This window comes from Clytia hemisphaerica, unplaced genomic scaffold (assembly GCF_902728285.1).
Source record: "Clytia hemisphaerica strain Z4C2 unplaced genomic scaffold, Clytia hemisphaerica genome assembly, whole genome shotgun sequence".
NCBI classification, from domain to species: domain Eukaryota; kingdom Metazoa; phylum Cnidaria; class Hydrozoa; order Leptothecata; family Clytiidae; genus Clytia; species Clytia hemisphaerica.
The window spans coordinates 784,903-812,440 of record NW_027104060.1 but is presented as its reverse complement, the minus strand read 5'-3'; the positions used below and the strand labels follow the sequence as shown (position 1 = coordinate 812,440).

Sequence of the window (27,538 nt, the reverse complement as noted above, 5' to 3'; positions counted from 1 at the left end):
TTATAAAATTTCAATTCGTGAAAGGTGTATTTGCGTAAAGAAATGCGTAAAAAATGCGTAGAAATTACAATATGTTGAAATTAAGAAATTTAAGAAAAGTAGGTAAAGATAAATAAATAAGTAAACAAAAATAGGAATAAATAAATAAACTGATAACGAAAACAAAAAAAAACGAAAGTAACAACAAAATTAAAAAGTAATGACAAAAAAGTAACAAAAAATTATAAGAAAATGGAAATAAATAAACAGATAAAATAAAGCAATGTGTTTCTGTATGCCTGATAGTAATATTGGCAAACCTGTGATGGCGATTATTGTAAAGGAAACAGCGCCTCTTTAGCTTTCCTTTTGAGATTGATATGGCGCATCGTTGTCAATATTGTATAAACGCGTCAGCATTCGAATTTTATTGTTTGGAGATCTGTATTTTGGATTTTGTTTGTTTTGGCGCTTATTCTTCTCCTTCGATCTCAAGTTCTTCACTTTTTCGGGAGGTTCGGGTTCGAGTTGTAGTGGTTGTGCGAACACCAACTCCGCCTCTGCAAAACAAAAAGAAAATATTTTGAGTATAAAAAATATATACATAATATGTACATAATAAGACATCTAGTACTCGAATTTGGGCTGAAATTTTAAGAATGGAAACTGATCTTAATTTTTTCTTAGGTTTTTGCAAGAAATCGAGTCAGTAATTGATCATAAAGCTTTTCTTATAAAATGAATGTAACACAAAATCCAAGTATAACTGAATGAAAAGACTCCCATCTAACCCCCTATGATAAACGTTAAACAATTTTGGTAGGAAAGCTCTCATTGGGTCATTCCATTTTATATCCTTACAGGGGGTAGACGATCTTTTCCAGGGGGTAATCCGAAGAAGCTTTTACCAGGGGGTCTAAGAATTTGCTTTCCAGCTGGGGGGGGGGGGTAAAGAAATACTCTAAAACTTCCAGGCGGTAAAAGACTGGTTGTAGTTTGACCACTTTCTCTTTCAGGTTTGAGGAAGAACCGTTTTTTTGCAAGTTTTGCCATTTTCCAGGGGGTATTTACATATTTTCAATAATATTTTTGCCACCTCCTGTATGAATTTTAAATGGAACAGCTCATTACCTCAAACGTTGTCTCAAAGTGTTCACTTCACGTTGTGCTGATTCAAGACTTTCGTTATTCTCATCCAAATCGCGTTGAAGTTTTCGTTTTGTGCCATTCAATCGAGTAACCTCTTCTTCACTATCATCCAATTGGCGTTTCATGTTCTTCACGCGGGCGGTCATCTTCTCAAGCTACAAATAAGGGATGTGAATTAAAAAAAGAGCTGCTACCGCAAGGATATTATTTTAAGTTATAAAAAAACTGATTTCATGCATATACATTAAACTTCTCTTATATTAAAAGGCCCAAATACACCAAGATAAAGACATCGAGTTTGACAGGAACCAAAAAGGTCAGGTTTGACCAAAATTGTTGATGCTAGTATCCAGCCTACTTCAGTTCGAATCCTCGTAAAAATTATAATCATCGCAGATAATACCTTATCGGGGAAAAATATTCGTCACTTGCTGGTAGTTGGTAAACGCATTAACACCGGGGAAAATTTTCGTCGGGGAAAAATATTCATCACTTGGCCAAAATTTCGTCACTTTTCCCCGCCGAAGTTTTCCCCGATAAGGTAACTGTTATGCAGTCAGCTTTCTCTAATTCGACCTTGAAAGGACCAAAAAACCTTTCGAATTTGATTAAAGAAATCATGGAGAGTAATTTAAACACTTTCCAGCTGAGGCGAGGGGACCAATATTTGAGTTCGAAATACAGAAAGATTCGAATAATAGAGGTTCGAATATTCATGATATGCATCACTGCAATGTCTTCGATACCACAACATAGACTTAACAGCCGATTGGTTGTAAGTAACGTAAAATCAGTCAATACGTCACTTGCAACCAATCAGCTATTGGATCCGTGATATAATGTTAGAAGACATTGCAATGGTACATATCATACACCCCCTTCTCACAGAGCCAGTAGGATTTTTTCAACTAGTGGGGATGAAAATAACGGGCTGAAACTTCATGGGGATTGATATTCCCGTATTTTTTATGGCTGGGAATTTCAATTCTTTTGTTTTCATATTTCAAGTCAGAAAATGCAGCGGGGTGGGAAAAAAAGCATCATATTGCAGTGAAGATTGGTTTATTTGATTATTTTCAGTGGTGACAAAAATTGGAGGATAATTTTCCACCGGAGACGATATTTTGGACAATTTCGCAGTGGGAAGGTTCCCCTTCTGTGAGAAGGGGGTGTTGTAATGTTAGAAGACATTGTAATGGTACATATCTTACTTGATTCTTGTAGTTTTCAGTATGGCTTCTCTCCTCTTCGATTGTGATAGTGATTTCTTTGACTCGTTTCTCAGATTTCCTCAAGACTTTGTTCAATTGTTGACGCTCTTTTGCTTCTTGATCTAATTGGATCTCCAAATTGGTGACCTTAAATATTGATTGAAAACAAATAGAATTTTTTTGAGACTGAGAGATGTAATATTTTGATATCTGAAGATGCTAAGAGAATGTCGACGTTGTATCATTTCACCAAAAGTTATATTGCGAGTCTGCTGGTAGCGTGGTTATGAAATATAACTTTAAGTGACTTTATAGTAGTGATCGATTTGAAATATTTCAAAAATTTTACTTAAAGGAACAATATAAGTACAGTGTTGACGCTCACTATTTCGAAATCGAATGGGAAACTTTATTTGTTCGAAATAAAATATTTTGAGAGGGTTTTTTCTTTTACGGGAACTGAAAATTAGTACGAATTACAGAAAGATTCGAAAAATAGAAGTTCGAATAAGCGAGAGTCAAAAAAGTCAAAAAAAGTGTCGCGAGAGTGGAAATCTTGGAAAATCTTCCTCAACAATAATTTCAAAATTTCCTGAATATAAACCTTGCTTTCCAAAGTTGCGACAATTCCTTTGTTTCTTGATCTCAAGCTTGATTCAAGATCTGCCAATTTTCCATGTAAATCTTTGTTTTGTCTTTCTAATTGCATTCGAGTGTTGTCCAATTGTTGAGCTTCAGCACGCTCTTGGTTGAGTTCCGTTTGCATTTGCTCAAGGTTAAGGTTGGCTCGTCTAACCTGTTGTCAATCAAAAATGAAAAAGTTTAGTTAGTTTTTCAATTCGGCTCAAGAATTTATCGAACTCTACTGTTCTTGATATACAAGCAACAGCCTTTCAAGACCTAATAAGTCTTATTATTATATACCTGTAGGCAAAAACAGCCATTGAATAATTCCTGATATACCATGGCTATTATACCACGGTAGAATTTTCTTTTCAAATTTTGCTTTCGAAGTTTGATTTTTTTTGTTGCTCTTGTTGTTATCAAAGAAAATTCATTAAAATAAATCCCTTGTCAATTTCATAAAACCTCTCAAGACCTAATAAGTCTTATGTATCAAACCTTATACCCGACATTCCAAAATAATAAGCAGCATTCTATATATAAAAACCTTCATTTTCTTTTGTCTCGCTGTCCCAAAGTATTTTAAGAGTGTTTTTTAAGATAATTTTACTTCATTCTGTCTTGCTTTACCGAAATATTTTAACAGTGTTTTATAAAGAAAATTTCACCTTATCTTGCATGAGTTCAGTTTGTGTTCGTTCTTCTTCCAAATCTTCTTCAAGGGCGGCAATTTGAGCCTCCCATCTCTTGCGTTCTTCAGCGAGGGCGGCTTTCACGGCGCTGTTAGAGTTCAACTCCTCCAAAAGTTCATCACGTTCAGTTTCGATTGCTCGGCGAGCACGTTCAGCGGCCGCGAGATCTTCTTGCATTTGAAGGAATTCAGCTTCAAGGATTTTGAGTTTCTTCTCGTTTTCTTTGACTTGATTAGCCAAATCATCTCTTGAAGCACGTGACTCGTCCAAGTCCTTTTGTACTTCTTTGAGCTGAGACATGTACTTCTTGAGGGCCTTAGTTCCTAATGGAAAAAGGGGATAAAAGTAGTGATTGAAGTCACTAGAAATTGGTGATCATATCTTTCAAAAGCTTAAAACTCAAAGCATAAATCTCAGACAGATTTTTATGCTGTTCAAGGGAAGATTGATGGGAGATTTTCGAAATTTTGTCATTAAGGTACGAACTATTTGAAAGGAAGGAGTAATAGCAAGAAACGGACCTTCTTCCTTGATCTTGTTAGCATTCTCAAGTTGATTTTGGTAATCAGAAACTTGTCCTTCCAATTTACGTTTAGCGGCTTGTGCAGATTGTCTCAGTTTACGTTCCTCTTCCAGTTCTGCCTCCATTTCACGTAACTGAAAAAAAAGGGAGAGAAGTTGCAGGTAATTTGGTGTTATGCATTTATTCATTATGTTTTTGTTCTTAAAAGGTAATACACATACTAGAATTAAAGTTTGAAATCATAACTTTTTTTGTATTCTAGCGAAGCAACAAGAAATTTCAAGCCATTTTTATCGTTTTGAATCAAAAAGTTTCTAGTCTATTCAAAGTGCTTTGCCTTTGCCTAAAGCTGTTAAGGGCGGTGGGCGGTAAAAAAAGCGTGTTCGGTGGTGACTTACTTGTTTGATCAATTGGCGGCGTCCTTCTTCAACGTTGTCTTCTTTACCAGCCAAGTCACGCTCGAATTGTGCTTTTGCGGCTTGCATGTTGACCTAAAAATATGAAATTGATACAGATGATTAAATAATTTGATTGTCAATACACCCAGAATCCTTTGTTAACTAAATGAAGATTTTTGGGCTTAAATTTTCATACAGTGTACATACTTATTACGTTTATACACTTATACTCTGAAAAAATTACATTTTTTATAGAAAATTTTATTTTCTTTACTTGCCTCGCTATCCCAAAAAAATTTTAACAGTGTTTTACATAATAGAAAATTTTATCTTCGCTTGCCTCACTAACGTAATAAAACTTAACATCGAGTTTTGTATAGAAAACTTACTAACTGCTTCATTTGCCTTGCTTCCCCAAAAACCTTTAATATTGTTTTGTATAGACAACTTACCTCCAATCTTAGTTTAGCATCTTCGGTAGCTTGTAATTCATCCTCGAGTTCTTCCATTTGAGTAACTTGTTCTGCCAACTGTTGTTCTAACAGACGTTTCGCTTTTTCCAATTCGTGTACGGATTTACCGACGTCGTCCTTTGTTTCGACCAAATCTTGGAGTTCGAGTTGAAGAGATTTCTTTTGACGGTCAGCCTAAAAGAAGGATAATCAAAGTTGGCGCTCTCTAATTCGATTTTTCAATGGGAATAGGATTTTCATCGAATAAATGAATAATTTTAAATAAAATCTTTAGGGAATAAACCAGATGCATGAATTTTGGCCTCGTTTTTAAACAACTTCGATTATTATTAATATTATATAGATAAAAAATGCATAAGGGTCACAAAAATGTGGTCTGAAAATGGCCATTATATAGAAGTTTGGTTCTACACTTTTCAAGATCTGCCTTTGCCCCATCAACAATCCCTTTCCGCAAAGTGCAGATGTGTAAAGTTTATTACAGATGATCAAAATTTACTGAAAATTCATTTCCTACCTCCGCAAGTCTATCTTCCAATTCTGAGTTCTGGTTTTGGAGTGAAAGGCACTTGGTCTCATTTTGGCGCGCCAATTTCTCCATATTGTCTCTTTCGGCTTGCATAGATTGAACATTTTTGCGTTCTTCAGCTAATTGTTGATCAAATTTGCGTTGTTTGCCGGCCATCTGGGTGGCATTTTGGCGCTCACGTTCCATTTGTACAGTGACGTCATCGAGCTCTCCTTGAAGACGTTTTCTTGCTTTGTCAGCTTTTTGGAAATCTCCTTGACTCTTTTCCAGATCCCCACGGAGTTCTTCGTTTTCACGTTTTTGTTTCTGTTTGGCAACCTCAGCTTCTTCTAAAGCAGCGATTTGGACTTCGATTTCTTTCTTTGCTCCATCAAGCTGAATTTAAATCAAAGATCGTTTATAAATAGCATACCGCAATGATTCTAAAAATAGACACCAAAACTTACTGTTTGTCCATCATCCTTTGCATTAATTGCTTTTGCAAGTCAATTACACTCTTTGACATACAAAAGTAATAACTTGCACGCATTACGAATCAAGATGAAAAGGATTGTGGGATTGAATTTTAGTCAAATGTTGAAAAATAATTATGACGTTTGCATAGCGGTGTGCTATTCATCCCCATTTCAAAAGGTCAAATCAGGTTCGGTTAGTCTTGTAAAGTAAGTAATTGTTTTGAGTCCAGTATTTTTATCACGTAGAAAGGCTCCCAACTGTCACACAACGTTATTTTAACGTTTATCTAACGTTCACTGTCACACAACGTTATTTTAACGTTTATCTAATGTTCATATAACGTTAAATGAACGTTGAAAAAACGGTGTGTGCCAACTGGGGAGACTTTTCGTTAATTAGTAGCCTAACTCTAGTTTTTATAGCCTGGAGATCAATACTATGATTTCTTATTTTATATATTGATGGCGAAATGAAAAGCATGGTTTGGGCTGTGAGTTTGAATCTCCAAAATAACAGTTGAAAACACACTCAATAAAATGTTTGTTATAATTTCACAGGTCATACAACTTTTAAAGTTAATTCATTTTAATTTGATTAAGTGAGGAGTGGACAGCGCTAAATTCCAATTTCCTACTGTGAATTTTTTGAGGCGGAAATTTACCTCACAGCCCGAACCCGCCCAGTATACATCAGTTTATGAAAATACAGGACGGTGATCTCCTGTCTATAGTTTTTACAAACACAAACGAGTGAACTTACATGCACTTGTACTTGTGAAAGTTGTTTTTGTACAGCGGCTTTTTCTTCTTCCTCCTCTTCCAGTTGTTCGCTTAGGCGGTTTGCTTCGTCCGCAGCTTCGCGTAGTTTTCCTGCAAAGGAGAAGCGATTTAACAGGTAAGCATAATTGTTATACGATAACGATAGCCAAGATACCTTGCACTTAATCTCTACAGAAAAAACTAAATTCTGCAATGTCTATGCAAGGGAACAACATTAAGACGTAACACTTTAGCGGCGCGGTCAGCTTTTGAGGAGACTGGTAACGAAAATACAAGGAAATTCTTCTTGACGACGGTATAGAAAACACAAGTGTAGGAGCGCTTTTGTGAAAAATGTAAGATACTCTTGTATTGAAGCGATAAAAAAACGTCAAAATAGTTAAGCTATTCGAATGCTAAAATCAGTTTGTACTCCACCGCAGAAACTCGGAAAAAAGTATGTAGGGTTTTGGCGGGATTTAGTTGTTAGCCTAAAAATGAAGAACGGAGGAACAAATCTTGCTTGAAAATTAATTTCCAGTCTCCTAAAAAACCGATAAGGGTTTAAAAGTGAATAGTCAAATTACCTTGAAGTTGGAGTTTGGCTTTGGTTTCGGTCGACAACTGTTCTTGGGTGTCTTCAAGAGCTGCTTCTGCTGCTTGTTTGGCTCTGTCAGTGTTGGCTTGTTTGGTTTCAATCTCTTCCAATTGAGTATTCAGTTGGTCACACTCCTTTTGCAACTTGTTAGCAGATGATTCGAGTTTTTGGATGGATTCTTCTTGACTAGCCTTGACGGCTTTAGCTTCGTTGAGAGCAGAGTCTAGTTGTTTGACTTTTTTGTCAGCATCGTTCTTCATTGAAGTGACACGTGATAAGTCAGATTCAAGTTCAGCATTTTCGCTTTCCAATGCTGCTTTGGCTTTTTCTGTGAGAATGAAATTATATATAAAATTTACAATCAAATTCTATTACTAGAAAACAGATTGGACATAGAGCCAGCCTCTGTGAAGAAGTTAGCTCTATGTCGATCTTCCAAGCTTTTTGCCTAAAGTAATGTTACAAAATTGATCAACAGAAACATTTTCATTTTCAGTTACTTGGTTCAGAAGTGACTTTGACGGTCTACCTCTTCGAATAGGCTTATCGTTATTAAACAAATGACATATGAATTTTAAAACGACTTAATTTCAAACCAGCTGTTTACTATTGGTCAAGCCTGTAAAAAGGGATGAATCAAATGCTATTTACTGGTTAAAAATATTGGGGAAAAAACATTGAGTTTAAAGCCTTTGTGGCTAGAAAGGAATCTTTAATCTTTCTCAAACAAGAAAAAGTAAAGACTTAAGATTTGCACCGTATTTAGAATGACCGATTGAATCTAGCCACTTTCTTTGTTTTTGCGTGACATTATTTTTCAAAATCTTGTGGTAGATTTTTACTTTCAATCCGGCGTTTGTGCGAAAAAAACTGTAGGTCACGTGTTTTCGAAAACTGTAGGTCACGCGTTTTCGATCGGAAATAAGTGGCTTGAATTCCCATCCAAGAGTTTCGGATCTAGCCCCTTCAGGGCTTTGAATCATCGAACCTTACCGACAGAATTTTTGTTCTTCTTGATTGAGTCCAATTGATTGTTGAGTTCTTCAGCAACTTGATTATGTTTTTGACGAATGGAAGCCATTTGTTTCTCGTGCTCTTTTGCTTCTTCTTGTACCTGAAAAAGAATAATAAATCTACGGTCATTGACTGGTTAATTTTACAGTTGACTTTCTCTAATTCGATCTTCTTGACCAATAGATTTCTTCGAATTAGGGAAAGATTCGAATTACAGAGAGAATTTAACACTACCTTCCAGCTGAGGGGAACAAAGAAGGGGGCATCTGATTTTGTTCGAATTAGAGAGATATTCGAATTGTAGAGTTTTTTTGTGAAGGTTTCCTCTTGACAGGACCTGAGAAAATTAGTTCAAATTATAGAAGGAATCGCATAATAGAAGTTCGAGTTAGCGAAAGACCACCGCAGTTTATTCAAACTGATATTATTCCGTAACAATTATCGTATTATCATATAACACCCATATTACTGTGTTACACGGATTATAGAAAGAACACCAACCTGCTGTCTGAGTTCTCCAATTTCTTCTTCTCTCTTTCGTTGAAGTTCTTTTTGTACATGAGTGGCATCTGATGAAACTTCCAATTCGCTTCGCAATTCTTCGAGATCCTGGAAACATTGAAATTGTAACAATTTGAAATTGAGATATCTAAGAATGGGTTCTTACAAGGTTCTTTCATCAAAATTCTATCGTTTTCTTGCTAAAAGTAAAAACTGCCTCACCAACCCAAACTAAAAGAACAGTTATTCAATAAAAACTTACATTCTCTAAATCACGTTTAGCGCGATCCAGTTTCTCCTTAACCTGCCTTAACACCTTACTTATTATCAATGTAACTTGTCTCACTAGCCCAAACAAAAATAACAGTTAGTCCAACGTAATTTCAATTTAATTTGTCTCACCAACCCAAACTAAAATAACAGTTATTCCAACTTACATTCTCTAAATCACGTTTAGCGTGATCCAGTTTCTCCTTAACACCTTACTTATTATCAATGTAACTTGTCTCACTAGCTCAAACAAAAATAACATTTAGTCCAACGTAATTTCAATTTAATTTGTCTCACCAACCCAAACTAAAATAACAGTTATTCCAACTTACATTCTCTAAATCACGTTTAGCGTGATCCAGTTTTTCCTTAACACCTTACTTATTATCAATGTAACTTGTCTCACTAGCCCAAACAAGAATAACATTTAGTCCAACGTAATTTCAATTTAATTTGTCTCACCAACCCAAACTAAAATAACAGTTATTCCAACTTACATTCTCTAAATCACGTTTAGCGTGATCCAGTTTCTCCTTAACACCTTACTTATTATCAATGTAACTTGTCTCACTAGCTCAAACAAAAATAACATTTAGTCCAACGTAATTTCAATTTAATTTGTCTCACCAACCCAAACTAAAATAACAGTTATTCCAACTTACATTCTCTAAATCACGTTTAGCGTGATCCAGTTTTTCCTTAACACCTTACTTATTATCAATGTAACTTGTCTCACTAGCCCAAACAAGAATAACATTTAGTCCAACGTAATTTCAATTTAATTTGTCTCACCAACCCAAACTAAAATAACAGTTATTCCAACTTACATTCTCTAAATCACGTTTAGCGCGATCCAATTTCTCCTTGGCAGCTCGCTCATTGTCAAAGTCTTCCTTAAGTTCTTCAAGATTAGATTGTAGTTCTCTTTTTTGTTTCTCGGCAGTGACCAACTTAGCTGTTTCTTCTTCACCCTTTTTGACGGCGACGTCCAATTCTTGCTCCCGACGTTTGACGTCATCCTCTAAGTCGGCGATCTTTGCGCTACCTTCCGACAATTGATGTTTAAGGTCGGCTTCCTCCTGTTGCATTTTGCGAACTTCTTTCTGTAACTCACCACTGCTCTTATCACCTGTTTGATATAGATACATAATTTTTATAAGAACATAAGGCTTCGATGGTCAAAATGTTAAGAGTATTATATAGCTCTGTACCAAGAAAAGTTTGATGCTGATAGCATCAAAGGTTAAAAAGCTCATTTTTTTCTTCATTTTTCATCTTCACTTTCTATAAAGATTTTTAATTTTTTTTTCAGAAATTATAGTGCTCTGAATTTTCTTTTCAACGATATACCATATGTTTGAATTGAAGCATTCTTTGGGAAATAGCAAGCAAAACAAAGATTAGTGCACACTTAAAGCAAATTGATTTTGATCAAGATACCCAGCTGGCACAAAACGTTGTTACAACGTTTATCTAACGTTATATGGATGTTGTGAACGTTAGATAAACGTTAAAAGAACGTTGTGTGCCAGCAAGATACTATGAAAATTAAATTCGTTTTGATAGAGAAAGGTTGAACAAGTTCAAAGTTTATTTTCAAGATAAGTCCAAGTCAAACCAAATAGTCAAAAAGCTATTCGAAGGCTCAAAATTGTTGAAAGTTTATTTTCAAGATAAGTCCAAGTCAAGCCAAATAGTCAAAAAGCTATTCGAAGGCTCAAAATTGTTGAAAGTTTATTTTCACGAAAAGTTCAAGTCAAGCCAAGATCAAAATACACTCACCCTTGCTGATTTGTTCTTCCAACTCAGCAATGAAGGCTTCCTGTTTAGCTTTTGTTTTGGCCAGCTGTTTGGCTTTCTCTTCTTCTTTAGCCAAAGTGTCCGAAATTTCATCGACTCGCTCCTCCAAGTTCTTCTTCTCGTGTGAGAGTTTTGCATTGGCATCTTCAGCAACTGCTTTTTCGTCTTCAATGGCTTTGAGTTTAGATTCAACTTGTACTTTCTCCAATTGCAATTTCTGGCGTTGTTGCTCTTCTTCTTCCAAGCTGGTGATGGTGAAAGAAATAACAATTAATTTGATACCTGGTGACTGTCATTCTTCAAAAGATTTATTAACGTATTCAAGCTGCCCTCTGCTAGTTTAGGCCTTCATAAGGCATGTTAATACAGTGCGTTCGAAAAACAGCGGACAAATTATATGAAATATAATTCTTAAAAACGTCTCCCTCGTTTGACTTTACTAAAATTTAGCTGCACGGGATTTGTTTAATTGTTCAAATTCCCAAGGCAATTTAGATCATTTTCGAGAAGAAAAAGCAATAACATTCGTTATCAAAATTGATATGGATTTTAAGAAATTTTTTTGGAATAAATTTTCGCCCGCCATTTTGGGTCACGTCATAGAATTTTCAATTGAAGTCACGATTTCACAGATTTAAATCGCATATATAACCGTAAAAACGAAGGTATTTGAGAAAAAAATTTGAAATTTTGATAATAAGAGCGTCCCTTTAATTCCCGCCCATTTGTTTGAGAAAAAACGGTAAAATACAGTAAACTCTCTCTAATTCGAACTTTTATAATTCAAATCGTTCTATAATTCGAATTAACTTTCAGTTCTCGTCTAGCAGCAACCCTCGTAGAATACTTCTCTCTGTAATTCGAACAAATAATATTTTTCGTTCGAATTCGAATTAGCGAGAGTTTACTGTAGTATATAAGATTCATCCAAAAACATACCTTTCTTCAAGATCTTGAATGCTGTTTTGCAATTTCTTCTTTTCTTCCACAACTTTGACCATCTTTTCCTCCTCTTCTTGTGCTTTCACCTCGAAATCGGCAATCAAGTCTTCCAATTCAGCTTTTCGTGATTGCAGGCGGTTACGTGCCTCCTCGGCTTCTTGGCAAAGTTCGATCTCAGCTTGAAGTTGTTCAGCAATAGAGTTCTTCTCCTCTTGAAGTTTTTCATGAGCCTGTTTGAAGCGAGAATGTATCAAATAAGGTTATACTTTAAGAAAAACTATATAAGAACACAAGGGTTCGATGGCCAAAATATGAAGAACAAATTGAGAGCATTTTAAGGATACATAGAAGCAAATTGAATCTTTCTTCCATAATGACGGGAAACAAGGAAGTTTCATGAAGAGCTTATAAAAATGGGATAAGCAGTTGCTTTTCTCTTATTCGATCTCCAAGGGACTAATACTTTTCTTCGAATTAGAGAAAGATTCAAATCATGGAGAGAATTTTACACAACTTTCCAGTTGCAGGGGCCAATGTTTTAATTCGAATTACAGAAATATTCGAATTATGGAGGTTCAAATTAGAGAGAGTTGAATGTACCTTGGTCAATTCAACATGTTGAGTCTCCATCTTATCGTGTTTATCGACAAGGCTCTTGTACTCTTCTTCTTTGACTCGCTTTTCGTCATCTTGACGTGTCACGCTCAACAAAGGCTTGACTTTAGTGAACAGTTTCCACCAGTCCCATGTACGGATCTTCAACCATGCACGGCCGTTACGTTGAATGACTCTGTGTGTGGATAGAGAAGAAAAATACGATTACACGGCCGTTACGTTGAGAAATATCCGTAATGGGAGTCTGTTTAATCTAAAAACTAGATCATCCATCCATCGCGCTCTGTTCTAAAGGATATGGTGAATGTGGCGACCTGACTTGGTTGTTCAGCGCAAAACAATCAAAATCTGTGTCCCTTTTTGCTTGAAAATGACTGTATTCTAATATTTATGTTTATGATTGGCTATTGATTTTGATGTGATTATTTTGCTTAGACTTGCCAGATTTGGACGCGCGACGTTCCATAGTGAAGTTGTATCATATTCGAACATACCTGATGGCAGACAGTTGTTGGATCTTCTTCTTATAGTTGCGGCGGGCGATGTTACCACGACAGTAAGCTTGGAATTGGATGATGATTTCAGTCAACTTGATGTCACGTTCTTCTTCAAGATGAGCAAGAACACCGGCACGGAAGAAGATTTTGGATTGACCAACACGGTAAAGGTTGGAATCCATGTCAAGGTTCTCAATCTATGAAGAGGAAGGTGAAAAATTGAAAATCACCAGGTGTCAGAAACTTAGCAATAGAAATAAATATTAGAAATATTAGCCTCAGTTTGTATGGTTGACTTAGTTAAGTTAGCAGAGGAGACAAGGTTCTCAAACAAAAAGGATGTTGAAAAGATGTTCAAATGATTGAAAGTCACCAGGTGTCAAAAGTTTTATTGACTTAGATTTAAATGTACGAAATTCTATTACTAATAACTAGAAACAAATAGACATATATTGCCGATAAAGATTTCTATATATGTATAAACTAGAAAGAAATCGCCAAAAGTATTAAATCTGATGTTTATAGGTAGAAAAGTATTTTCATTAAATTTTAGTGTTGCAAGCAACTGAATCTGGACAGAACATCAGATAATCGGGACAAGCTGGAGTTTTTACAAGCTCTTATTTGATTTGGTTGGTCGTTAACCAATAATAAAACAATTTTGTTACTTTTTCTAAAGAACGCGTCATCTCTATCACTTCAAATGACCAATTAGTGAAGTATCTTATAAAAACTCCAGCTCATCCCAGATAATCAGACGACGATACGAAAATTCTTCTTCCTCCAAGGTTCATAACCTAGGGTGGAAATGGGCTTTTCCAGAAAAAAAACGTATACCCCCTATTGAGGAGGTCCATTTCCATTCCAAGGGGTAAGGTTTGATATGTGGCGGTATTCCATAGGGAGATACAAAAATCTGTCAAAAATAAATGGAATTCCATGGGGGTAGCCTTTTAAATCCTACTAAAATTCAGAATTCCAGGGGGGGTTTAAGCCTGAAATTGCATGGAATTCCAGGGGGTTGCAGCATTTCTAACCACAAAATGATGGACCTCCTCAACAGGGGGTGTACGGTTTTTTCTGGAAAATCTTAGTGAATCTCTCTGTGTGGGTGGATTTCCACCCGCAGACGGAAAAAGTTTGTAACACTAAAAGAAAAACATACCATTTTTTGAGTAGCTTTACGTCCATCCATAAAACCTTTGGGAACGATACCAGGGCACAAGATTTCATAACGTTGTCTGAACTCTTGGAAGAGAATTCTGTTGGGGAAACCTTGACGACAGATACGGATGCCTAAGAGAAAGAAAAAAGGATCGTGGGTAATTACGGATGCCTAGGTAAAACATCCATAGAAGGATTTATGGGTATTTACAATAATTGTCAGCAATGTACATTGGCAACGTTGCATGTATTCGTTTGAAGCTACCAAGGTTTTGGAATTTCCAGAGATAGAAACGCGAAAAAATTATAACAGAATATACTTTTATCTTAGCTTGATTTGTCATTAGCTAGAGATAACGATTATACTTTGGGATGAACTTTTTCGTTTTAAAAGATTAATTTCATGCCCAAATGTCAAATTTTTTCGAGTTATTCACCTGAACCAGTAAATTTTGGCTCAGGCTGGGCTATTCTTAATTTTAATGAAATTTTGAAGTTTGAAATATGTTAGAATCAGTACTTTGTAAGTAATTTCTTAAATCTGAGGCTATAAGAATTGTTATTTCTTTGCTCTCATGTTTTGGACAATTTTTAACATTGTGTTGTTATAAAATTTTCTGATAAAGAAGCGTGTATAGCCGAAAAGGGTTGAATATATGAAATATGTGATAAGGAACAAACAGTGGATGAACATGCATTGCGCAAGTACACGTTTTTTATAAGCATAACGTTTAAAACTAAAGCATTATGGAGCGATGGCCAAGTGGTCAACGTCTCAAACCAGAGATTCGCAGTTCGAATCCCCGCTCCTTCCAATGTTCCGTTCAGTTCATAGATAGCCAAGCCGGCTGGCCGTGGACCCCGCAAAAACAATCGAAAGACTGTCTAAAAGTCCTAGATTACTGGGCTATCCACGTAAAATATCGACTCCATTGTTTAAGAACAATAGAATGCTAAGCGTAACGCATGCCTGATATAGGGGTAAACACTTGCTTATCAAAAAACAAGTACAAACTTTTACGAATCGGTAGGATAAATTGAAAGGTATTTTACCTTCCAAGACACCATTGCATCTCAATTGATCAAGGACCAACTGGTTGTTGATTTTTCCAGCTTTCTTTTGGTAGTTAGGGATGATACATCGAACAAAGTTGGGTTTGGTGCTGTTCAATGTGTTCATCAAACCGGCTAATTGTTCCTAAAAGTACAAATAAAGTTCGATTTCAGCATTCATTGTCACTTGCCAATTCGAACAACTACAGAATTTTCTTCGAATTACAGAAAAGTAATTCAAACCACTTTCCAGCTGAGGGGACCAATATTTTAGATCGAATTATAGAAAGATTCGAATAATAGGGGTTCGAATTAAAGTGAGTTGACTGATTAAATCAAATGCATGTCTATATTTAACATCAAATGTCAGGTCTGATAAAGATTTTATTTGCTTCCAAGTAGGGAGGGTATCCTATAAAAAGTACGCTACGAAGCAACAAAAGTCAGGAAAGGTACTTTCAAGACTTTCCTTCATTTTCCAAATACAGCTTTGGAAAAGGCAAATTATCGACCCCGAAAAGTGAAAAATACACCGATCCCATCAAAAAGGGACTGAAAGGTACCTTGTAAAGTTGAGATACAGTACGGAACATTCCTTTTTTGGTTCGTGAACCTCCTCCGAAGCTAGAGTCCATACCCTCGGTGACACCCATACCAACAACATTGTCTGGAGTAAGAAAAGATGAAAGTGTAATCCTAGACGATGCTATCGTCCGTGTAATACTATATTATTATGATATTATGATGTAACATAGTTGCATATCATAAAACGTAATATATTGCGCGGCGGAAAATAGTCAATGTTTATATTTTCTGTGTCTGTGAAATGAGTCTGTGTTTACGACATTGAGCCCACCCGACGATTTTTCGCCCGCGCGGACAAAATTTCCGCCCGACTGCTAATTTAGGTGTTTGATGTTAGTCTTTATTATTCGAATTCGTCTTAGATCATAGCATAGTCTAATGTAATCCTCTCTCATGCTACAATCTTCGTCAAAATATATTGAGAATTTTGGTTTTTCGTTTTTAGAAATTTGAAGATCGGGCGGGAAAAGTGCTTTTGAGCTATTTGTTAAATGTATCGCACTGAAATCGAAAAGTCTAAACATTCCAAAGGTAGAAAAATTTCAGATCACCTTCTCGGAGACTGGGAGAAAATCGATTTTAAAAAGGCGTATTCATGATATGCACCATTGCAATGTCTTCTGCCATTACATCACGGATTACGATTGGTTGTAAGTGACGTAAAATCAGTCATTACGTCACTTGCAGCCAATCAGCTGTTGGGTCCGTGAAAGACATTGCAAAGGTGCATATCACGAATAAAGAATCAAACGAAGAAAGAGCTTACCAAGATCTTTCCACAATGCTGAGACGAAAGGTTCACTAGATTCAACCATCAATCCGACGACGTTGTCGTTCAATGGATCCATGTTCTTTGTCAACCATTGAGCGGCTGAGTAGTCGACGCGTCCTATTGGTCAAGTGGAAAGACATTAAATCAACTTTATTTACAATTTTAGTTCTTCTTAGTACCAAACGAGCAATTTTAGTATAAATATATGTGAAGAAACATAAAAATTTCTGTCCAACTACAGGGTGTCCCTAATTAAAGTATCGAGTTTGAACATGCGATTGAGTAGAAAAGTTTGTGTGTGTTATCGCTAAAATATAAGAACGTTCTCCATCACACAGGCTTATTACAACAGGTAGTTACAACGTATAAATTTATTGTAATTACAAAGAAAAAAGAGGGAGAGCTTAAAATACAATTTTGTGAACACGCACATAAAAGTTTCTACTCATAGTTGTTTCGACTCGATACTTTAATTAGGGACACCCTGTATATTCACTCTGTTAGGGTTCCAACTATATTTACTCAGGAGATTTGGGTGACAGAGCAGCATATGCATTTCGTCCTTATTAGGACTCGTCAGCACTGCATACTGATCAGAGATCTGACCACAAGGAGAGCAAGTATTGAAAATACCAAATAAAATCAAAAAGGAAACATAAAAAGGGACTAATATTTTTATAATTATATACGGTTATTACATCTCTGAGTTGTTTAAGTTGATAAGAATGAGAAATGCTGTTTTGGATTTTGTATATTAACTTATTTTATTTGGCTGATGATTGCAGCCTATACGGCCTATACGCCTATACGGACGGCATGAAACTTTGACCACGAAAAACTACAAGTTGCAATTTTCGTGTCCTATTTGAAATTGATACAATCATGGACAAAAGGTTGTGGACAAATGAGATTTCAGTGAAAAATGATGAGAAATAGAGCAAAATGACTCTTCAATGTGTCTGAAAGGGGAGGGAAGTTAAGAAAAATACTTTTGAAGTCGTTGAATTGCTTTTGAATTGCTTTTGAGGGAACCACAAGCAAAATATCAGCGTTTTGATACTGGTGTAAGCCAGTTAATCAAGCCCTTGTAGTTAACCCTTGTGGTTAGACTGCAGTGGGTGACTTTGAAAGACTTTGGATGGGTTTGGAAAGCACCCAGAACCTCTTGGGAACTTGTTTTTGATCGATTGTATTTTGCAAATATTGCAGAAGTCTACAAACCTTTTGTCCATGATTGTAGAGAAAAAGTTCTAAGCACCAGGGTACATTCAAATTACTATCAGAAAACAAGATTTAGTAGCTCAAACTCACCAGCATAATGAATGACACAGAAATCGGAATTCGATCGGAAATCGGGTTTCAAATATTTCGGATGTTTGGAGTGAGATTTGTGAAGCTTCTCAACCAATGATTTATCAGTAGCTTTGGGGAACCAACATTCTTCATCCAATAGTGATAAGACTCCCATTGGTTTCTCAATTAAATCGATGGTCGGTTGAAGATCCAGACCGAAATCAATGAATTTCCAGTCAATTCCTGATGAGAAAGAAAACAATGTCGAGCTTAACATATTGGTGGAGGATTCAGAGGGTGCAAAATACCGGAATACAAGTAATTCTACCATATAATATCGGCGTACTGACCAAAGATTTCTCTAATACCGTCTTTATCAATGGAATGACTTTAGATATTTTGACGTCATTATTCCTGGTAAACTGCTTGGGCTTAACTCTCATCACGCTTTAAAGGTTCATAAGTGTGTAGACAAAGTTAAAGGTTCTTACACGATTTTTTATAGGAACCAGTAAACCAAGCTATATGTTCTTACGATGTTCTTAATATGCTTAGTTTATTTACTTAAAACCCTTTTAAAATCAATTACAATCAGTACTGCTTTAATAATTTTTGAATTCCGAGGCTCAGATTGTTCTTAATTTGTTCTTGGCTTTCGGCCGATTTTCAGCCTTATGTTCTTATAAAATTGCTCTAATGAAGAATGCATGTAATTGAAGAAAATGAATCAAAAAGCCAACCTTCTTTCTGGTACTCCTCTTGCTCCAAGATGAACATAGTGTGGTTGAACAATTGTTGCAATTTCTCATTGGTGTAGTTAATACAAAGTTGTTCAAAACTGTTCAATTGGAAAATCTCAAAACCAGCAATATCCAAAATACCAATGAAAGAATTTCCGTCACGTTTTCCTATTGTAAAGAAAATATCATTCATTCATTCATTCATTCATTCATTCATTCATTCTCAAGAAATGCTGACGTGTTCTATAAGTTGCCTTCGAGTTCCTTCTATATAATAGAGAGGAAATATTATAATAAATCGTCACTTTCCCAACTGGTGAAATATTGAATGAATATAAAAGTGTTTCATATTTCTTTTGATATGTTGCCAACTTCTTTTTCTGGCTCAAAATAGGTTTAATTTCTTGTTGTTTAGCAAATTCCAAGGCTAACCATCCTTATAAATGTTGTTATCAAAAACATAGCTTTAGGATTAGATAATAAAATATACCTTTGTTCAAAGATTTATTGATGCGGGAGACGATCCATTTGAACATACGTTCGTACGTGGCTTTGGAGATGGCTTCAATAGCAAACTCACATTGAGCTTTCGTTTGTGCTTTGTGTGTATATTCACGACCGACCTAAAGTGTGTACGGAATGGAAAAGAGTAATTCAAAAGTCTCTGGGAGAGTATCGTATATTCACGACCGACCTACCTAAAGTGTGTACGGAATGGAAAGAGTAATTCTAAAGTCTCTGGGAGAGTATCGTATATTCACGACCGACCTACCTAAAGTGTGTACGGAATGGAAAGAGTAATTCTAAAGTCTCTGGGAGAGTATCGTATATTCACGACCGACCTACCTAAAGTGTGTACGGAATGGAAAGAGTAATTCTAAAGTCTCTGGGAGAGTATCGTATATTCACGACCGACCTAAAGTGTGTACGGAATGGAAAAGAGTAATTCAAAAGTCTCTGAGAGAGTAGACTGGAGTCGTTTATAATGCATGTAATACTAATAATAAACACAAATAATGATACGGGATTTAGTTTGTATAAACGACTGGAAGAATCCGGTGTTCAACCTTATAGATACCGGGCCTAGCTACGCAGAAGCTTGCGTAGCGAGAAAAAATTTATCAAGCAACAACAAACTCTCAAAATAAAATCAACTCAAATGAAACGTTTTTAACACACAAATCCACACACATTTTATTTTCAAGAATTTTTTTTGAGCGGGAAAAAATTTTAATTGCGATATTGACACTTTTTTTTTGTTTGGAGTTAGTGCACAAAGGTTTCTAGACAACTAAAATTTACTTTTTTGCTTTATTTCTAATATGTCTGAATTAGTCGTCTAGCTTGCTAGACTACTGAGAGAGTATCATAGTTACAATTGAGTCTCTATAACTCGAATGTCACCTTAACTCGAACAAGTTTTGTGGTCCCTTCAGTTATCAATGCCTTATAACTGAAATACTCTATAACTAGAACAAATTTGTGTTCCCCGTGCACGTTAGAGTTATGGAGAATGGAATTTGGTTTCAACTATTAAAAGACCCATGGCACTTTGTAAGATCCATGTTGACATAGGGTCATTCCATTCCATATCCGCAGGGGGTGGACGAACATTTCCAGAGAATAATCTGATAAAAAATTTCCAGGGGGTCTTTTATCCTTTTTTCCAAGGGGGTAAAAAGTTACTCTAAAATTTCCACGGGGTAAAAAACTGATTTCAGTTCGTCTACCCACACTTTAGGGTATGAAAAGAATCTTTCCAAGGGTACTTTTGCAAATTTCGCCATTTTCCAGGGGATATCGACTCATTTTCAATAATTTTTTTTGACTTGAAAAGGCTCGTCCACCCACCTGTATAGTTTTTAATGGAACAGCCTATTGTGGCCGAACAACCATCAAGAGTGCGCTAAATATTACGTAGACCAAATTCACGAGAGTATATTTGGCACATTGATATTTGGAGGTATGTCTAATGAGTATTTGACGAAAAACTTACCTTGACTCGTGGTTTCAATAAACTCTTGGTGAAGTCAGTGACAGCCATTCCCAAGAGATGACAAATCTTTTGAGCAATGGTGTTATCTGGTAAGGTAGCTTGATCAGATTTTCGTTCTTGTTTAAATTCCATGTTTCCAAACAACATCAATGCGGAAATGACCTATGACCAATAGATATTATTTTAACAATGAATTCTATGAATATAATTTTTAATTTGATTGACCTATCAGCTCCTTATGCTTGCCTGGTACTGTCTCCTAAGGTACCAAGATTTTGTTCAAGTGATGCTAACGGAAAGTTCAAGTAATCAAGAATCAACACACAACGTTATTTTAACATTCCTCTAACGTCTATATGGACGTTGTGGACATTAGATAAACGTTGAAATAACGTTATGTGTGACAGCTGGGTTAATCAGGATTTCGGCAAACTTAAAGGGCTTTAGAATGTAAAAACTAATGAATAATATGAATAATACCAAGATTGCACCAAACCTTTGGAAAAAGTAAAATGCGAGGGAGAAGAAATTGAGCCAAACGGTTTTTTAGGAATATATTCACGATATGCACCATTGCTATGTCTTCCATTCACCCAATAGCTGATTGGTTGAAAGTGACGAATTGACTAATTTTACGTCACTTACAACCAATGAGATATTGGTTCCGTGATGTAATGTCAGAAGACATTGCAGTGGTGCATATCATGAATTATTGAACTTTACCTTGAAAATTGGATCAAGTTCTTCTTGGGTCATACCCATGTCTCGCATAGCTTCCAAAGTTAGTTTGAATTCAACGCGATCATCCATGTTGGCAAGGGATACGTTACCGTTAGAAATGAAATTGTAATCTTTTGGATCTTGCAACAAAAATTGTTCTATAAAAAATATTGAGGAAGTTATTCAACAAACTGTAGTTAGAAATGTGATTGTCCCATGCCGAGTGATTTCCTGTGTAACTCGTGCACCCCTGTCTTGTAGCCCTGCTGGAGCTTTTTCCACAGCAGGGATAAAAATTATATTTTGAAATCACAATAGGGATAGAAATTCTATTGTTCCAAGGTTAGAAAATCCAGTGGGGATGGTTTTGGAGTGCAATTTTTAAACATTAAGTTTCGAATGGGTATGAAATCAAAGTTATTTTTCCAGTTGGGGCTGAAATCCTGGTGGATTTTTCCCACCGGGGACGATAATTTTGCGGAACTTTCCACTGGGGCCGGGGTCCCATGGGTATTTCCGAATGGCAATCGTGGCTGAGTAGGATGGTAGATCAAATTTCCGCAAGTAACATTATCGCGAGTTGTTTTTTTCAAATGCTTTGTTTGCTGGTAGGAAGTCCTCTTCAGGGTGATTATATCCACTTTAATTAAATATGCTAGGGGCAAAATTCTTGACAAATAAGTAAAAACCCCGCAGTCTTACTTTTGACATCATCGCTAGCTCCCAAGCACAATTGATAGAAGATGTGGAAAATTCTTTCTTCAGGTGCTTGACGAATGAGACGAGCTTTCTCCAGCAAGTATGATTCGATGTTAGCTCCACAAATGAATCCAGAGTTATCGAACATAACACGAATGAATTTACCCTGTGTGTGAGAAGGAAATTAAATTATTATTGATATTCATGACGTTATCTTTTATACGGAAACACGCGAAAAACACCGGGCGTTTGCAACCAGTTTCATTGTTTAAATCCAGATGTACCCTGTGTAAGCGAAAGAAAATTTTCCCTATATATTTTATGAATTTTTCAGTCAACATGCTCGCTGCCGACTCTAAGTATAATAGAGGGGTCAAAATACCAGTAACTTTTGCTACAAAAACTTACAAAATTAAGGCCACGGGAGAGCCTCTCTAAAAGTCAAACTATTGATGAAATTCCAAGAGGGGAGTTTTTCGATTTCTGAAAAAGGGCTCATCAGCAGTTGTCGTGTTAGATGCTCTTAATACGTACAGTTTCTTTGCGTATGGCTGAAAATAGGCTTAATTGGCTACAAGTTGAAAGTGAAAGTTTGATTTAGAAGTGATTGAAAAATCAGCCCAGTAATGTTTAGTGACCCTTATCCCCAAATACAAATGACCCAGCTGGCACACAACGTTGTTTTAACGTTCAAATAACGTTATTTGGACGTTATGAATGTCATGGACGTTGTTTTGACGTTGTGTGCCGTCTGGGGAACAGTTCGCACAAGAAAGAAAAGTAGACTATACGTTTCCGAAGAATAACTTTACTAAGATTATAGACCTTATCGGAGTTTTTGATTTTTCTAAAAAAGTGATGCATTGTGGGATTGTTTCGAGTGAATTACAACAGAATTCCCTCGAGAAATACCTAAGAGATTTCTATTGTAATACACCCGAAACAATCCCACAATGCATCACTTTTTTAGAAAAATCAAAAACTCCGATAAGGTCTATTGTTCAAACACTATAACACCATTCAGATCTTTTAACAAGAGTGACGATAGATTACAAGGCACTTACGAAACGGGACGAGTTATCATTCTTGACGGTCTTAGCATTACCAAACGCTTCAAGGATGGGGTTAGCTTGCAATAATTGATTCTCCAATTTTCCTTGCGTCTTATCATCAGCATCTACAGGACCAGCGCTGGATCGTCCAGCAACAGAGGTCAAATATTGGATGACTTTCTTGGTGTTCTCTGTCTTTCCAGCACCAGATTCACCTCTGTAAGGAAAATTGATAAATTATCTTTATGAATGAATACAGCTATCAATTCATGATATGCACCACTACAATGACTTCACGAAATTATGCAACTTTTCTGTTTTTGTTCCACCTAATACGTCACTTTTTCTATTGTTTAAGTGACGTATTGGGTGGAAAATTTTAGGTTCTCAGAAGACTCTCCACTGGTGCATATCATGAATTCTTGCCGCTTTCGAGGAGACTTGTAACGAAAATGCAAGGACAATTCTTCTCGAAGACGGTATAGAAAACACAAGTGGCAGGAGTGCTCTTGTGAAAAATGTAAGATACCCTTGCATTGAAGCGATAAAGTAACGTCAATATAGTTAAGTTATAGTTTGCGCTCCACCGCAAAACTCAGGGAAATGTCTCTAGATCTAGATCTAGATCTTTGGCTAGACTTGCTTGGATTTGATTTAGTTGTAAATGATTGAATTATTGAATGGTGAATTAGTTTTATTTTCTGGATGTGATGCTTCTATTCAGCAGTCTAGTGCTTGTAACCAACCGAATATATTGAGCAGTGGAATTATTTTTTCAATACTGAAAGTATCATGTCTTTTTCAAACAATTTTCAATTAATGGCTTCTTATATCACAAAATTATTTCTATGAATTGAAGACATGGTTGATACTCTCGGGTACTTAATAGCCGGGGGGGGGGGGGGGGGGCCGCTAATTAATTTTTCGAAAATTTTCCACCTAGGACATTCTTATTCCAACCCCCCCGCTTATTGATTTTCGGAAAATTTTTTTTTGAAAGTTCCCTCTTTTGCCCTAATTCTGCTGTATCAGCCTCCTTTTCGAACATTTTCCACCCAGGACATTTTTATTCCAGCCCCCCCCCCCCCGCTTATTAAATTTAGAGATTTTTTCCAACCCCCCTGCTTATTCTAAACCCCCCGGCTATTAGGTACCCGAGAGTACTCATTTTTCAACTACCCGGAGTCTTGGTTAAAAAAGTGGCGGGAAGTGAAATCTTACCAAAACGACGGTAGATGGGCTTACTAAAGATATTTCAAGGACATTTTTCCTTAAAAAATTGAGAATGAAATAAGACAGGAACATACGTGCAAAGAATTGATTGATTCTCACGATCTGAAAAAGAAAGAAAAAATGGAATGAAATTTTAACAGTCATGTTACAAAGGTCTTCAAATCTAAAGAGAAAATGCAGAGTTGGATGTCTTAATCTCAGTAAAACTGGCAGGCTTATAGGAGAATACACAGAAGAGTCTTTTGAACAATGTTAAGAGATGCCGGTAACATGCCCGTCAGAAGTAGCGGGGAGACTGGGGAGACTTCAGCCCCCCCCCCCCACTTTTGACCAAATGAGATTTTTTTCTCAAATTCCTTGCGAATTTTTTCTCATTTTTAGCCTTCAGCCTCCCCACTTTAACGGTTGTTCCGCCGGGCCTGGTAACTAGTGTGCTTCTATCGTGATATCGCAAGAAAAGTAAACAAAGGAGTAAAGTAAGTAAGTCAGGTGAGAAAATAGCTTCTGCTATCGATATAGAAATTAACGCATACCTCCCAACATTGATCGGAAGGCATTATCAGCAATAGCGTAGACGTGAGGTGGTACTTCATAACGTTTTTTGCCTTTGTATGACGCTACAACTTTGTCAGTGTAAATTGGGATGCGTTTGTATGGGTTGACCACAACACAAAACAAGCCTGAATAAGTCTATAAAAAAATGCAATGCGTGGTTTTAATAAGCATATCTCGGCCTAGAATTGGATATCAATATAATAACAGTTGACACACAACGCTGTTTCAATGTTCATCTAACGTTATATGGACGTGGTGAGCATTAGATAAACGTTGAAACAACGTAACGCTTCATTAAAAAGCAAGGGTACGAGTTTGAGTTGGATTTAAAATGAACATAAGATATGCTACTCACATAGATCAAATCGGAGAAATAACGATCTTTCAAATTGTGCAAGACGGAAGCTTCATTTAAACATGTCAAATCGGCCATATCTTCGACTTTGTCGAATTTGGGCGGGTTCATACGTTGGATATCATCTTTGTGGAATGTGGCTTGTTTGCCAGAATCGTATTTGACGACGATCTTATCACCCTCTTCCTATAAAGAAAAAGAAAATGAATGTTCAGTATTATGGGAAGTGCTTCTTCTTTAGGTCTAAAAATAAGGTAAAACCTAGTTGTATTAAAATACAACTTCAATTTTATGAATTGTTTAAACTGAACTATCGATTTTCAAGTGGCCAGAATTTTTCTTTGAATTACATAGAGTAATTTATACTACTTTCTAGCTGAGGAAATCAAAATTTTAGTTCGAATTGGAGAAAGTTTCGGATTACATAGAGTATTCTATAATACTTTCTTAGCTTAGGGAACCAACAATTTAGTTCGAACTATAGAAAGATTCAAATAGAAGAGGTTCGAATTAGAGAGAAAGTTAACTGTATGTTTGAAAATATTACAGAGTTTATGTATTGGAGGATATATCGAGAGCGACGGTAAGTGAAATCGATGCAAAACAAAGTCGATAGTTGATGTACGACTCTATATCGCCTCGACGGTGATTTCGGAGACATGTCAACTTTGCTTTATACCGTCCCCCTCAATTTATCTCGAATACATAAACTCGCTATTATTACCTTGAGAATGGAGGCAGCAACAAAACCTTGTTCTTCGTCAGGAACCCAGCATAGTTTCTTGGCCGCCCATTCTGCGTGTGCGACTGGATCAGAGACTTGTCGCTTGTCTACCATCAACACTTTCAAATCTTCATCTATCTTCGCCATTTTGGAGAAACGAAATCCTGGCTAGCTAGGCTAGTACACGATTCGTTATTGTGGTTTGCGTGTGTACGTGTTAACACTGGGAGAGTGTAACATGTACTGATTTTTAGGCCCGATGTTTAACCCCTTTTTTAAAATTTGTTAGAAAAGCCCATCCTCTTTTTCTTTTGTTCCGAATTGTTATTCCTTCAAACTTAAAAAAAAATTGCGGAGGAGAACATCCAAGTCATTACTTTAAGCTTGTTGTTATAAGCATAAAAATATTTTACCTTACAACAAAAAACACGTACCATGACCAAAATATGTGTCTTTTTTTCATCTTTTAATATTTTTACTTCAATAATCCATAATTTGGATAAGGCAGACTGATTGTTCGAAGGAGATACATCAGTCATTACAAGTTTTTTATGAGAACATCCAATTTTTTTGAAGCCTATAGATGTTCTTAACTTTATTTCAAGCCTAAAAAATGTGCTTAACATGTTCTTACTTTCACCATTTTGTGAGCTTTTTTGTCCCTTTTTCCTAAGAAAACGGGTGTTTTAGAGCCTGCAAAGTCCTAAAATGTTCTTAACTTGTTCTTATATATTTTGTTCTTATAAAAACGTGTAGAAGAAAAAGCTACAAATATGGGATAGAACAATTAACCTCCATCTTGGTGCACCACTACAAGTCACATTGTGTGCCCAGCGGTTGAAACCCATTTTAGGCCTTGGGGAAAAAGAGGAAATATTTTGAAGCCAAACAACTTGACACAGTTGTCAAATGTTATGACTAAAGTAAACAACAATAAAAGCTAACTGAGAAATGAGGAAATCAATAGTCGAAAATGGAGCAAATATCTTTCTATAAGAAATTTACTGTAAATTTTGTCACTTTTCTTTCAAATAGAATTCACAGTTCTGACTTTAGAGGCTGCAGTGCTACGGGAGTGGGGTTAGGTGGTCTTGTTGTTTAGTGGCACTGCAAAACAAAATAATATGATTCAAAAAGCACGAACATACCTAGGAGTAAGCACAATAGCACACTCAAATAATTTAGTGCAAGTGCATCTAAGTCTATGTCCACCATCATTTCAAATCATAACGAAATAGTAACATATAGATGAAATGACACAGATAAAAGCTTGGCTATCTGAAAATGAAAATGAGCCTTACAAAGGGTCTAATCTCTAAAGAAAAGTACGTGAGATAACGTCGTTATGTACTGAGGAAAGTTAGTTCTGATGTTCTTGTAAGATATAGAATCAATAGTCGACTTTAATGAGCAAAGTCATTTCTTGATGTTCTTATAAGATTATACAAGAATCAAGAAATAACCGATTTTAGAATATCAACAATTAACGATTACATAAGAGTATTGATCCATTTATGGTCAGGTCATCGAACAAAAAGATGGTGAATATCAAGGATAAATGAGGAAAT

General features: G+C 36.1%; 1 protein-coding gene across 1 annotated transcript; it reads right to left on the bottom strand.

Moving 5' to 3' along the window:
• Positions 1-26,230, bottom strand: LOC136812425 (myosin-10-like). Its single transcript, XM_067068919.1, has 33 exons — positions 25,971-26,230; positions 25,247-25,432; positions 24,870-25,026; positions 24,411-24,438; positions 23,116-23,320; positions 22,055-22,217; positions 21,356-21,510; positions 20,633-20,794; positions 19,127-19,259; positions 18,637-18,804; positions 17,915-18,139; positions 16,598-16,720; positions 15,810-15,913; positions 15,247-15,391; positions 14,195-14,325; positions 13,027-13,226; positions 12,518-12,707; positions 11,915-12,147; positions 10,958-11,220; positions 10,003-10,304; positions 8,906-9,013; positions 8,384-8,504; positions 7,380-7,718; positions 6,794-6,903; positions 5,567-5,953; positions 5,029-5,223; positions 4,577-4,669; positions 4,177-4,312; positions 3,632-3,978; positions 2,944-3,135; positions 2,340-2,486; positions 1,111-1,283; positions 1-539 (listed from the first exon to the last, which is right to left on the bottom strand). Exons 1-33 carry the CDS (start codon positions 26,115-26,117, stop codon positions 452-454), a joined length of 5,856 nt encoding a protein of 1,951 aa, XP_066925020.1. The 5' UTR covers positions 26,118-26,230; the 3' UTR covers positions 1-451.
• Between the last annotated feature and the right edge of the window lie 1,308 nt (positions 26,231-27,538).